This window comes from Dromaius novaehollandiae, chromosome 5 (assembly GCF_036370855.1).
Source record: "Dromaius novaehollandiae isolate bDroNov1 chromosome 5, bDroNov1.hap1, whole genome shotgun sequence".
Lineage (NCBI taxonomy): Eukaryota > Metazoa > Chordata > Aves > Casuariiformes > Dromaiidae > Dromaius > Dromaius novaehollandiae.
In genome coordinates, this window is record NC_088102.1 from 42,308,009 (window position 1) to 42,322,140 (window position 14,132).

Consider the following 14,132-nt stretch of genomic DNA (forward strand, 5'->3'; position numbering starts at 1 on the left):
ATACTGCACAGTAAAGACTACTCACTGCACATGTCACTGCCCCGTAGTGCTATTCACCTATTTGCTTATGTTAGCAGAATTTCACCAAAGTCTGACCAGGGGTTTTGCTGTGGAGCTTGTCCTTTGGTTCGAGCTTGATCACACAGCTGATTAGGAACTCCATTTTTTAAAAATGTTAGTGAACTGCGAATGTGGATTTTAAAACCTGGTGGCATCACTTGAATTTTCCGGGATGTCCTGATGAAAAAATGGAATGGATATTGGAAAAATACCCTTGAAATTACCCCTTTATTGATCTTTCTCTGGTGTATGTGTCTTGTCTTTGTGCCTATATTCACAAGAAATCTAATAGACCTTGGAAACTTCTCTATCTTCACTACTGCTCCTTGCTGGTAATAGAAATACTATTTTTTCTTCTGTTCCTTAATCTGTGTGCAGGATTGGAAATAGCTTGCTTTGCAGATTATTTGTGGAGTTAACTGACTAACTATCCTATGTACCCTGAAATAAACTGTAAATAGCTTGTGCATTTATTTGTCCTGTGGTCTGTTCCAGCTCAGGAGACCTAGATGTGCGCTTGGGGTATAGCCTGTGCAGGGAAGAGCAGGACTTCCTGCGAAAAAGGAAGAAATACGTTGCTGCTGCTCTGAAAAAGGTTCTTCACCTGGAGGAAGATCTGAAAGACCATGAGGCAAGCCATAGAGCCCCTTGTAACAACTCCTCTCCAGTGGGCCCAGTAATTCCTCAGTAGTGCCCCGATTTAGCCAATTTCTGTTTGTTCCTGAAATTGCTCATGGGAGTCTCAGGAGGAAAGTTTATAGTGGACTCACATGGAATAACAGGGATACGCTGCTTGGGAAGTAGTGTGTCCTACCTCGTCAATAGAGGCAAGGAGGCAGTCGTGTCCTTTGTAAGGGGACTCCGAATTGAGGTAGTTAAGTTTGCACACAAACGCCTGAATAAAAGCACTCTGGGTGGTTTCTGAAGTGGAAAGGTGTTCTGTTGGGAAAACTGTCTACTAGAATAAAACTGTTGAGTGAATCTTATAGAATCATTGAGACGTATAGATAAAATAGCTGATTAAAAGTGTAGCTTTAACACCTTTTACTCCTGCCTGTATATTTCAGTCATAAGTTTTGTGACTGCTTATGACTAGTTGGATTTTGAAGACCACAAAAGTAAGAACATACCCACAGTAAGAATCCTCTTTAACAGGCTACCGAAAGGAATAGTGCTGTGGATTGTGCTTAAAAGTACATATTAAAAATTCATAGTTTGGATTTCAGAGCAGAGAATCATATATGAAATTTAGTTTTTCAAGAAAGCTGGAAGGAACACTTTTATATAGTTGTCTAAGGGTTTCCTGACACGTAGAAAAAATGGTTGTGTATTAAGACCAAAACCGCTTTTTAAAAAGTTTACTTATCCTGGTTCTCCTATTCAGTTTTTAATTTCAAAACTGTAAAAAAAAAAAAAAAAAAAAGAAAAAAAAAAGAAAAAAAAAGAAAAAAAAGCTTTTCTCCCATTTTAGTTTTCTGTTTAAATGTATAATTAGAATTGGAACTCGTACTGGAAAAGGTTAGAAAAGGTAAAACCAAAATATAACTTTTTGAAATTATTTGAGAGGTATTTTAATTAAGATTATTGGACTTTTCCTCCCTTATTATTTTATAAAATGTACTAGACTTTAAATTCTTATCAAATTTGCAGTAGGAAGACTTTTTAAAAAAAATTTTCATAATACGGGAAAAATATTTTCTTCACAGGTCTATTCATTGACTTTATGAATAGCAGGTCACTTGATGAAATTAGAAGTCAATACCTAAAAGGTACAAATAGATATACCTTTCCATGCAGCATATACACATCCATGCTACTCAAGATGTTAAGGAAGCAAATGATGTACTAGATTAGGAAAAGATTAAGATAAGAGTAGTCTCTTACACTTGAAACTTGGTGGGGGTGGGGAGGAGCCTTATCAATGAGTGTGCTTCAGGACATAAAGCAATTACTGTCCTGAGGCCAGGAAGGCTAAGGTATTGTGCACTTTGGCTGATTATAGGGTGTTATGCATTCTTCTGAAACATTAATCATCGGCAGAGCCAGAATCATGGATTTCCTAATCTACTCTGGCATCATAAATCCTGTATTTTTTATGATGGCTTCTAATAATACACTTTGAGAAGAATTCCAGGGTGATGAGGTTGATTTCCAATTATATATTAAGTAAATAGTCCCCCTTCCCCTGCTCCTTCATGTGGATAAAACATAAGCCCTCACTGTCCCCTCAATCAGGTGGTAGTAATAGAAGCCTTCTGCAACAAACACATCTTTTTTCCACAAAGCCATGTCATTGCTTATTGTTTCTATGTATCCTTTTCTATATAACCATTTACATGATTTCTGTAATAAAAAAGATTACTTGTCTCTAATATATGCATGGCTTTCATTAGCTTTTTGTCTTACTGTGTTGAAAAGGTGCCGGTGGTGGCAATCACGACGACTGGAGGCGGGACAAGATCATTAACAGCAATGTATGGCAGCCTATTGGGTCTCCAAAAACTGAATCTATTAGACTGCATTTCCTACATCAGTGGTTTATCGGGAACCACGTGGTGAGAATGATCTGGACAAGCTTTACATTCGTTCTCTTTGCTTGATAGTGTTGATTATTTGTACAGCACCATCAGTTTCTATGGCACTTCCTAAATAGAAGCATTTTGATTTTCCCCATGATCTTTTCTGTGTCCATCTAGAGCTAAGAAACAAAACATGTCAAGTAAGAGATTGATCACCACATTCATCAACTGCTTTTGTCATCACATTAACACAGCCTGTGCCTGAAATTTTCATGTAAATGCTGTATTACCTTTTCATATTTTATCAATTATACCTTAGACTGAATGCAATGAATTTGTCTTTAGACTGGAAATTGAAGAAAGATGGGAGGAAGAATTTGTGCCTGCCATTTTCTGGTGATTCTCACTTTCATTTTGGATGTAGTAGAGTGCATCTTCTGGTAAAAGACACATTTGGGACTAGTGGAATTAATTCTGTTGCAGACAGTCCAAACAATGATGCTGTGTTTGTAGGCCTTAGCCAGACTATGGCTGTTGTTGCTCATCTTAAACTGCTCTTTTCTCTGTGCGGGCATACGTCAGATGCTGTCATATGTGAAATATCCTGTAAGTATTTAATCCTGTAGATTCTAGCTAGTTCTGCTCCTCCATAGTGTAGGAGATGTGTTGGCACACCTTTAGCGCACTATAGCTAAGCTTTTACAACAAAACCAATACGAACATAGGTCACCAAAACTACTCATCTACACCTGGTTGAAAGCAAAGACAGTTTTTTGCACTGAATTACGTGCCAGTCCAAACCTTAATCTCAGGTTTATCTAAGTTATTTGCCAAAGTTCTTTCAACTTCTCTGCATGTTTGTGGAGATCTGAATATACTCCTCTGTGTTATGATTTCAAGTAGACAAAAAAGAATAATCAAACCAGGACATGCCAAAGACCCAAGCACCCTCTAGTTGTCTCTGTCTCTGCCAGTAGCCAATAATAGATGCCTGGGAAAAAATACAAAACTAGAGCAAGCTTGTGGTGACTGTTCCCTAGAATGCACCCCAGCTTCCAAGAGATGGGCTTGGCGATGACTTGTGGTGTTTTTGTATTTAATAGCTTTCTATCTCACATCTTCATCTCATACCAATTTGTTACTTCTTTTTTGTTTGTTTGTTTTTGGAGCCCACATAAACTTTCATCATCAAAAGCAGAAAACCTTGGGAGGTTTTGTTTGCTCTTGAAATGAGAAGATTTCCAGTGTGTTTAATTTCTGGTTATGATCCCCATATGAACTGCAAAAAGCAAACAGGCTGCACAAAGTTCTGTGAGGCCAGACCACAAGGTTAGTCCTCTTTCATTTTCTTCTTCTAATGTTTCTTCAGGACAATGGCAAACTTATATGAAGATGCTGACTGGTCACAAAAATATCTTCAGGAGGCAATCAAGGAAGCTCGCAAGCAAGTAACCAAATCGAAGATTCACTGTTTTTCTATGGATTGTCTGAAGTACTATTATAATGACCTGAGGGAGAGGTCTAAAGAAGGACATAATGTATCTTTCATAGACTTGTGGGGGCTTGTCATTGAGTCCATGCTACATGATAAGGTATTAAATATTACTCCTTATCCCCAGAAAAGTGATGAACTTCTGTAACTATAAAGGAGAGGAAAAACCCTGGGATGACACTCAGGACTACCAATGCGAATAATTATTTTAGTGGTCAATTAAATGCTGTATATTCAGATCCATTACTAAAACACTACTCTTGCTTCAAAATGACCTTGAAATGAAGGAGCCATGGCATTCCGGCTTCTTAAAAAAAAAAAAAAATCCTGAGAAAAAAATTATTTTGAAATGTAAACAAATCACTTCAGACATTAGATAATCTGAAACATATTCTGACTAGAAGATGTGCTTAAAAATCTTAATTTATTTCACTAGCATAATTGAAGTATGCATTTATACAGTGCCTTAGTTATAGGTTTTGCATATGGAGATGGGTCAAGTAGCAGGAAAGACCATTCTCTGAGTATGTTACCAAGGTTTAAGAAAGATTTTTAGAAATAGTGGTACTTAAGTAGCATCCTTCTGGCTTATGTTTATACAAGGATGCTTTAAATTGTCATGTGTAATACAATATATTCTTGTGTCTGCATATACTTGGAACATATATTAAAATATGATAAACTCTGTTCCTTGAGCTCCAGCCAAGTAAAGTACCTTACCTTTCATTCAGCCACATACTTCTTTCTGGGTACTGTTTTTTCCTCAATGAATCTGCAGTCAACCTCTCTGCATATCTCAAAATCTGAGACCCCTTATAGGGCGGCTGATGCTTTTGGGACGCTTCACAAGCCTGGAAAAAGCCCATGTCAGATATTTCTGACTGATGTTCATAATTCACATTATATTATTTCAAGTACGAGGTGTTTTTCACCTCACTCCATTAACCTTTTTTCTTCAAAACCAGAAAGATGAACATAGACTCTCAGATCAACGGCAGGCAGTGGATAAAGGTCAGAACCCATTGCCCATCTATGTGGCCATCAACCTCAAGTCCAACTATAGTGCCCAGGCATTTAAAGGTAATGGTTATGACTGAGATTTCTTCCTAGCTTTATGATCTAAGAAGTCTGAGCTAAGACTTAATGCAAGCAACCAGCTTCAAAAATACTTTCATTTTAATCACAGAAAAGCCTTTTTAAATTTCAAATAATCATGACTAACAAAAAAAAAAAAAAAAAAAAAAAAAAAAAAAAAAAAGAAAAGCAAACATCTTTAGTCTTTGGAGGCTGAGTTCTCAATACTGCCAGAAGCAAAAGTGTATTTATACCACAGGAGATGCTAAGCTTAAAATGTATCCTTGTCACAAAAGTATTAGAAACCTTTTAACAAAACCAGTTCTCATGATGATTCCACATGGTCCTATTTTGAACAATCACTTTGAATTTTTGGGTCTAGTGGCAGGAAAATCACCATCTTCCCTAGAGTTAGTTTTTGCAGTATTTGTTTAATATAAACAGTCAAGAGTAAATGATACCAGGCAAGTGTTAAGTGCTCTGTCACTGTTGCCCTACAGGGTACAAGTCATGCCTGAACAATATATGCTTTTGGGTAAGACTAACTGCAGGGAGCACTTGGTTTCATTCAGACCAAGGTTATTCTGCTAGAGATTGCTGTATCACTAGACTTCGCAGGCTGGGACCGCCCTCCATTGGTGTAAATGAAAAATCTTTCAACTCATTAGTACTGCAGACAATATTAATACAGCTATAGCTGGTTGCCAGTGTATTATGAGCTAGACAGTGTACTTCTTGAGATTTGTTCCTGTTCTCTAGTACTATTCTTTGTAGCAATAGTTAAAACATTATCGTCTTTGATATTCTTGCTGCTATCACTGTAGAGTGGCTGGAGTTCACTCCTTATGAAGTTGGTCTCTTGAAATACGGAGCATCTATTTGTGCAGAACATTTTGGAAGCGAATTCTTTATGGGAAGGCTGGTGAGGAGGCTCCCAGAGACTCGGATCTGCTACCTGCAAGGTGACTATTATCTAGAGGAATGTCAGCCTACCGAGGAAGCAGCTGGCACTAGTGAGCAAACGATCTGTGATGGACAGCATTGGGAAGACAGGGGCAAACAGATTGAGCAGGTGTGAGTTTGCATTAGTGAGGACACATGTAGGAACTATGCTCACAGAGATATCTATCCAGACCAAAAGGAAGTATCCAAGGGGAAGGATTGAAGGTATGTATTAATTAAAATTCTTTCAAGGCTACTCCATCATTATTTCTATACACTCTTTCACATTACAGGCATGTGGAGTAATATATTTTCCATAGATGTGATGTATGTGTGGAATTTGGCTGTTGGTTCAGAGGACTTCTGGAATAAATGGACCAGAGACAGAGTAAAAGATATTGGTAAGATTTTTTTTTTTTCTTTTTTTTTTTTTTTTTTAACCACCGGCATCTGTTGCTTTCATGTCTTCTCTCCCGGAACTGTGCACAGGCCTAATGCCTACAGAGATGTTCTCTAGGTCAGATAGAGATGAGAAAAGCAAAGCAGAGATGTCAGTTAAGAAATGTCTTTGCCTGATTTGGAAGCAACGTTGCTTCTTTGGCAAAACTTTGCCCTTTTCTAAAGGGTATATGGACAAAAACTATCTCCAGCAATTTTCAGTGGAGATATGAAGACAGTATTATACTAGGAACACATCCTAAGTGCCTAAGTTAGGAGAAGGTGTTCCTTAGCTCCTAATACAGTCCGTGGAGAAAATAGCTCCCACAGAGGTCTGCTCCTGAAAGAAGGCTATCTTTATGCAGACTAAACTGTCCTTGGAGAAAGCTCTTTCTTGCTGTTAATTGTACAGGGAGCCTGGGGTGACTGGCCTCACAGCTTAGCTAAGCATATACATTGGGGCGATATTCACATGTCTTCTGAAGATGTCCTGATCAAAGGCCAATGTAGTCCTCATAGATGTTTGGGGACTTGGCTCTCTCCTGCACCACTTATCACAATAGAAGAGGGTACGTTTTTGGGAAGCCCAGAATATGAGATAGTGCTTATTGCTCAAGAGCTTGCTGCTTGTGGGTAGTGTGTCATTTAACTGGGTAATATACCTCTATTCTGTATTTTACAGGCCTTACGGACTTATCACTATGTTTGATTTACCTTTGGGGTAGCTGTGGGTGCTGTAGTTACTGCATTGTTTGAAATATTGATTCAGAAAACTGTCTTAAACTTTGAACTTTTTTTTCCCTTCTTGCAGAGGAAGAACCCTTTCTGTCTATGAATCCTTATGAGGTAGACACACATCTGCTCACTCCTTCCTGTGCTCTGTCTGCCGCTCTGCGAGATGTCTTAACAGGACGTCCAGCCATTGCTCAGTATCCCAATTTTCTCAGGGGCTTCCAGATGCACAGCAAGTACCTGGAGAGTGAGGGATTTTCTACCTGGAAAGGCACAGTAATACAATATGTTTTTCTGAAATGTTTTGAGGAGGTTTGGGAATCCATTTAGGATTTCTAGTAAGGAGGAAGAGACGATACTGATGTCTGAAACGTCACTTCTCCCTTCTCCAGGCAGAAGCAGCAGAAGCCATATTTGAAGTCCTGTTCAATTTTCTGGGGGCATGAGGGGGTGAAATTGAATTTGGCCATCTGTGGCCTGCATTTCAGTGGCCGGGATGACCTCAGCCTGGGGAGACATGAGGGATCTCCCCTTTAGGGCCAAAGCTGCATGAAGTGTCCAGGAAGGAAGGAACAAAAGACCTGTAGTGGGTCAGTTATTCCTGTAAGTCAGTGCTGCCGGTGAGTCAACAGAAGACTGCAGGGAAAATGCAGGGGCAGAATTCTCCATTCTTCTCTCTCTAACTTTCTACAGAGAGACAGTCAATTTCCTCTTCTATTTGTTATGATAAGAAATATTTGTATTTCAGACACAGTGATAGACTCCTTCCCAAATAAACTGATGGAAACAGCAGATGATGCACTCTCCCTGGCTGATACTGGTTTTTTCATCAATACCAGCTACCCACCACTCTTGAGATCTAAGAGGAAAGTGGATGTCATCCTGCATTTAAATTACAGTGGAGGGTCACAGACATTGGTAAGAAAAGCCATGGCATCTTTGAGATCTTTTTCCTTCATGGTCTTTTGATCTCCAGCATTTGTCAATTTAAACAACTAAACTTTCCAGTACTGAAATGGGAAGAATCAAATGACTGCTGGTTTCCACCACAAGTTTGACAATGGTTATGACTCTCTATCAAAAATTCTGGCCTACATTCCGTAATGACAGCTGTCTTTCTTTTTAGTCCTCTGCCTAAACTCTGAGTCTGACACTAGATATTCTAACTAAGACAAATTGTCAAAAGAGTAAATGATAAGAAAGAGTTTTACAAAGTCATTCAGGGATTACAGAAATATTAGATAGGGTATTGATCTGTTTTAAGATAGGAATGACAGAGTTGCCAATATTACTGTAGCACCTTCTCCCTTACCAACCTCCTTAATGCATCTTTCTATTCTGTACTTATCAATCCATTATGCTGTTTTTCATGTTATAAGATGATGATGAAGTGCTTTTTATTTCTTAGTAACTAAGAAGGATATTAGAAGACAGTGATGTATATAGGCATTTTAAAATCATCAAGGTTCTTCACTGTGGTGGACCTAAGAGTTTTTAAAGAGCTGACTGAGGGTTTATCTGGACCTCTGATACTGATTTTGGTTATCCTTGAACTGAGCAAGCTACAGAGATGATGGAAAGTCCTGGCAATATTTTAAGACGTTAAATGGGAAAACCCGTATGTCTCTGAGCCTGTTTATCTCATGCTGATCTTAGAGAAATGGACTGGCTCATATGGGGCTCGACTAGTAAAGTACTACAATCAGTGTTATATATCTAAAGAGAATAATATAAAAATGAACATAGGCATATAGTAAATAGAGCTGTTAATGAATTAGGGCTTTTTCATAGATAGTAAGTTATGTTGTAAATAGGGAGTCATTATCAAACAATCACAACCATGCAGAGGACAGAGAGATTGGGACAGGGTAAATAATGAATTCAAGACAACACAGAATAATCTGGACTGACTGGTTCCTTCTCCATACTTTCAGTATATATAATTTCCTTTCCCTTCTAAACTCATTTACAGAAAACCTGGTAATTGAAATTGGGAAATCAGTCCTGTGGCTTTTGGTTCCTTTTGCAAGCTCCAAGGGCTTTCTTCTTTTGCCTAAAGTGGTGCAGAAAATAAGATAAACTGCAGTGTCTGGTGTTGTGTCCATTACTGTATGAAACTTAAGATGTTCTCAGAGGAATGTTCAAACTTCCGAGTATGAGGGTTGACGGCTGGTGTTTAGAAAATCCAGGTCTCTGGGTTTTCTTTGAATTTTGATTTTTTCTTTTCTTTTCTAATTCACCCAGCCTCTGGATCAGATTGCAGAGTACATCTCGGGGCAAGGAATCCCATTTCCCAAAATTGAGATAAGCGAGGAAGACAGGGAAAACTTAAAGGAATGCTATGTGTTTGAAGACGTCGAAAGTCCGCAAGCTCCAACAGTGCTCTTTTTCCCCTTAGTAAATGACACCTTCAAGAGATACAAAGCTCCTGGTGAGTCATCTGTGGCTAGCAACTTTAATAAAAAGCCAGTGGCTTGGTGTGTCCTCTCCATTTCGTATCTAATGGCTCACTGTCAGCTCTGCCCTTCTTTCTCATGTCAGTATTTTATCAGTCTCACTGAACTGTGAAAGCTCCAGAAGCTCTCAATTTATCTTTTGCTCAGTATCTTGTGTTTCTTTTGATGCTTCTTTTCTAGCTTGGGCAACAAAAAATCATGTTGTCCAAGGAGCAGTCAGTAATTGCTGCTGCTGAAAAGGGGTGATGGTCTCTCTTGCAGCCATTGGGGTATCCATCAGTTGGAGAATACGGTGCTCCTAGACTGCTTCTACATTCCCCTGGCAAACCATCTCATTCCCTCATATATCCCTTTTCTACCTGTAATTACTTAAATGACAGATAAGAAACACGTGCTGCAGTAAAATCTTACAGGTGAACCTCCTTGTGGTTCTTCCCCTCAGGCGTGGAAAGAAGTCCAGAGGAGATGGCTGAAGGCAATGCTGATGTCTCCAGCATCTTTTCCCCATTTACGACAAGGGAGGTGTGTTTCAGTGAAGAGAATTTTGATAAACTGGTGAAACTGACCGATTACAATGTCCTGAATAACGAAAACTTGATTATTCAGGCCTTGCGCATGGCAGTGGCACGGAGGAAGCAGCAAAAGTATTAGCCACTGTCCTCTAGCTTTACCCTTTCACATGATATTTCTTGGGTTGTCTATTTTCTAGTGAGATAAAAATGTTTGCTTGCCAGTGTTATTGCAGTATAAATTGCATCACCATGAGGACTTGCTGGACCCAACCCATTTAAACAGCTGTTCAGATGAACAGATTGGAATTTACTAGTGATTTAATCCTAAATTCAAAGCAGCAAATTCGAGTTTAGTTTTGTTACCTTGCTACTTTACCAATTGATATATATTTCTTATAAGTTAATATAGCATTGTCTAAAATGTTAATGAAATATGTAGCACATTAAAAATGTGAATCAAAACAGTATTTATGTACTTTTTCTGTCTGGCAGAATGGCAATCTCTTGAACCGGCATTCCTCTGGTAAACAGCTAATCCATTGTGTTGATCTTGCTTACCTTAAGTACTTTGATGCATCGGAGGTTGTTGTCTGATTTGATTGTCTGCCTACTATGAATTTTTTTAATCAACTGGCCTTCTTTACTGAGCTTTGAAGATAAGATTCTTCCTTAAGTTACCATCGTTGATGCAAAAATCTATAAAGTTGTCACCATCCATAAAAAAATACCCCTGGTGATCTTTGTTTCATGTCCAAGGGGTCCTTTCTGCTATTCACAGAACAATCTATATTCAGCTTAAACACTAGTCATGCTGCCGAAGTTCCCTTCTTTTCATTTTCTGCTGGAGTTGCTGCTGACGGTCCTGTCTCACCCATCTTCACCTGTCTTAATTGTTCCTGGAACAGATGGCCCTGCAATTTCTCCCTGTTTTTCAGAAGACAGAAGTGACTGCTTGCTCTTTGCACTGGGTATGACAGTTCAAGACCTTTTGAGCCCCCTTTCAGCTCTATTCTTTACAATTGTTCGACACTATCCTACAAATGGTCTTTTGTTGTTCAGGTTGTCCTGAGAGCTTCCTCACTGTGAAAAATCCTAGAGGTGCTCTGAGGGAAGACAGTTGCCCAAGGCCCTATTTGTATGGCCCTACAACAGCTACATCAGAAATTTGCTTTTTCACAGTAGCAGACCTGCACTGTAGAGCTGTGATACCAGGAAAGACTGTACACAGCAGCTCAGCAAATGCTAGGGATTATCTGGCTATTGATAATAAAGGGCTCATACTGTTGCTAAGAATTTCAGAGTCACCAGGGTGGAATTGGTGTTGAGATCAGGAGGGTCTTGATCATAATCAGATATGACTAATTTGTTTATATGGAACAAAGTTCTAAGAAATGGATGGGAGAAAAAGACTTCTGTCCTTTGGAAAAAACAGCTAATTGTGCATCCAGAGCAATTTGGGTGGTGGGAGAAAAGGAATGAGCCAAGTTTTCCACCTAGGAGCATATTCATCATGTTCATGCTACTGATGCACTTGAAAGGACATGGTGTAGCCCTGTTTCTAGGTACAGTATGGCATGTTTAAATCTAGATTCTTAGCCCTGTTTCTTGTGAGGCAATTATAATTGTGTTTCAGATTCAGAACACTAGAATTACCTCACTGGATCGCTCTCCCAGGGATATTTTTGTTTTTACTCTCACAGTTTCTAGGCTTTTTTGCTGGAAGTGAAACACAGCAGGATGGCAGCTATTTGTCTCAGTCCTTCTACAGGAGAGAAGTAACAGCAAGGCAAGAAAAAAAACCAGATAACTGGATGACAGCATTTGAGCCTGATTAACCCAGCTTTTCATCAGGGCTAATTATCCCATCTTTTAACTGTGACTAATTATAATTACTATGCTGACATAGCTATGCTGCTTCCCAAGTCAGCCATGCGGTATGTCTGCACTGTGTCCTTCTGGCCAAAACAAAACCTACCTCTCTCTCTCCCCCACCCTTAGATCACTCTCACTCTGCAGTTCTTTCCTTTATCCTCACTGATATTTCAATATCCATTATTTGAAAGAGGGCCCCAAAACTTCACACAGCCATATTCCATCAAACTTGCCTTAAGAGGCAAAACTCATCCTCCTGCTCTTCAGATTCCCTGTCACAGGCTCACACTGGAAGCTCAACCACTTTTCTGCTGAGACTGTTTTTCAAATGGTAGTTTTCAGTGCACAGATTTGGCCTGCATGCCATATATTTAGACATAAATATATTTCCATTATTTCTATGCTAAAAGACCTGAATGAACTTATCTTACTCTATGATGCTGCCATATCTGCCTTATTATTGTTCTTGTGTTAGCCACAAGTTTATCTGGAGGGTTTTTTTTTATTTCCAGATTGTTGATAAAAACAGACAAACACAAGAGGTTTACAACTGAGCTGCTTGCAGTCCTGTTGGTGGTATTTCCTTTTGAGGGTACCTTCCCTTGACTACTACTTTTTGAGATCTGTTAGATATCCATACTTAATCTGTTTAATATTTGGCTGGTATTTGTTGTGTCTAGTTCTTAAGTTAGAGTATATTCCTGTGCCAAACTTCTTATGAATTCAAATTATATCATGTCTGTGAAGTTCCCTTTACCAATTAATTCTCTTATTTCATTGCAAAGCGAAACTAGATTATTTTATGAGCACAATTTTACATTAAATAGTCGTAACAGTGAGGATGACGGTCTTTTCTTAGTGCTCTCCTACTCCGTTTACCTTTTGTGAATAGACTAGTACTCAGTTGCTTGGTACAGGGACCACCTCACACGATCCTAGAAGTGTCCAGCACAGTGAGGCATTATAAATACCAGTGGAACATAAAGAAGAATTAACACTAATTTCAGATGACACCCTCCCAAATACATTTTCTTTGAGAGCATGCACTTAGCACCTTGTTTTAGATGAACAAAGTAAAAACTTTTGAGAAAGTGAACGAGATTTTAGAACTTTTGCTTTTACAGTGGAAACTCTCTTAGTCTTGAGTGTGGAATAGGTGGCTTGAGAATTGTTTAATGCAATATTTTTCATTGAAAAAGCTCCCTGGCTGAAACAAGAAATATCTGTGTAAAACAAACAAATAAACAAAAAAACACCCATGTAGAGACCACTTTCATTGGAAGTTGATCTCAGGTCCTGAATGTGATTTCTTCTTTAGAAGGAGAAAAACCATAACAAATGCATTAACACTTCCAGGTACTTTGATAGTCACAGCACTTGTGGGATGCTCCGAATCAGACAGCAAAGCGGCTGTAGCAGGACTCCCCGGGATTCTGCAGCCACCGAGTTCACAGAGAATATATATTTGTTTCTCCCCCATTTCTGTAAAAATAACTGCCAAAGAGCTTGTTTTTCTTCCATTCCTGTATGAAAATAATTGTCAAAATCTTAGCTGATTTTCTGCTAGACAAAAATCCTGTTTCCTCGCCAAGACTTACTGCCTGAGAGCAAGATGGAAGCTGGGATGGGGAGAAGAACAGTCTTCTGGATGCGCCTGAAAGCCAAGATCCAGCTATTCCCTATAGGCTAGGAAAAGCTACAAAAATTCTTTTGTAAGCACGCTGGTTTGTTTGAATGTCCATGGCCAAAGATTGCCTGGTTGCCCACAGCCGAGCAGCCAGACACACTCTGCGCGGTGCCAGCCTGCGCCGTGCAAGGGGTTGTAGCTCGCCAGCCCTCCAGTGTGTAGAAGCCCCGGAGAAGGAACAGGGAGGCTCAGAAATGCCCGTATCTGCGAAGGGAGGATCCCTTCTGGCTCTCAATGCCCTTCTCCCTACAGCAGCGAAGAAGCCCCTCCTGCGCTGCACCAGCCCGGGCGTGTGAGGGGAGGAGGAGGAGGAGGAGGAGGAGGAGGTGGAGGAGGAGGAGGAGGCCG

At 39.5% G+C, this 14,132-nt stretch overlaps 1 protein-coding gene across 2 annotated transcripts in view; it reads left to right on the forward strand.

Annotated features, from left to right (window-relative positions):
• LOC112980620 (cytosolic phospholipase A2 epsilon-like) overlaps positions 1–10,692 on the forward strand; it is a 33,393-nt gene extending 22,701 nt beyond the window's left edge. Inside the window, exons 12-21 of one of the 2 annotated variants that reach the window (XM_026095600.2) lie at positions 556–691; positions 2,479–2,615; positions 3,949–4,171; positions 5,037–5,151; positions 5,970–6,107; positions 6,381–6,488; positions 7,337–7,528; positions 8,006–8,175; positions 9,502–9,688; positions 10,156–10,692. In XM_026095600.2, coding sequence (XP_025951385.1) covers positions 556–691; positions 2,479–2,615; positions 3,949–4,171; positions 5,037–5,151; positions 5,970–6,107; positions 6,381–6,488; positions 7,337–7,528; positions 8,006–8,175; positions 9,502–9,688; positions 10,156–10,364 — 1,615 coding nt within the window. In that variant the 3' untranslated portion in view covers positions 10,365–10,692. The remainder of the gene's footprint in view (positions 1–555; positions 692–2,478; positions 2,616–3,948; positions 4,172–5,036; positions 5,152–5,969; positions 6,108–6,380; positions 6,489–7,336; positions 7,529–8,005; positions 8,176–9,501; positions 9,689–10,155) is intronic. The other variant, XM_064512592.1, reaches the window with a different exon arrangement.
• Positions 10,693–14,132: the final 3,440 nt, after the last annotated feature.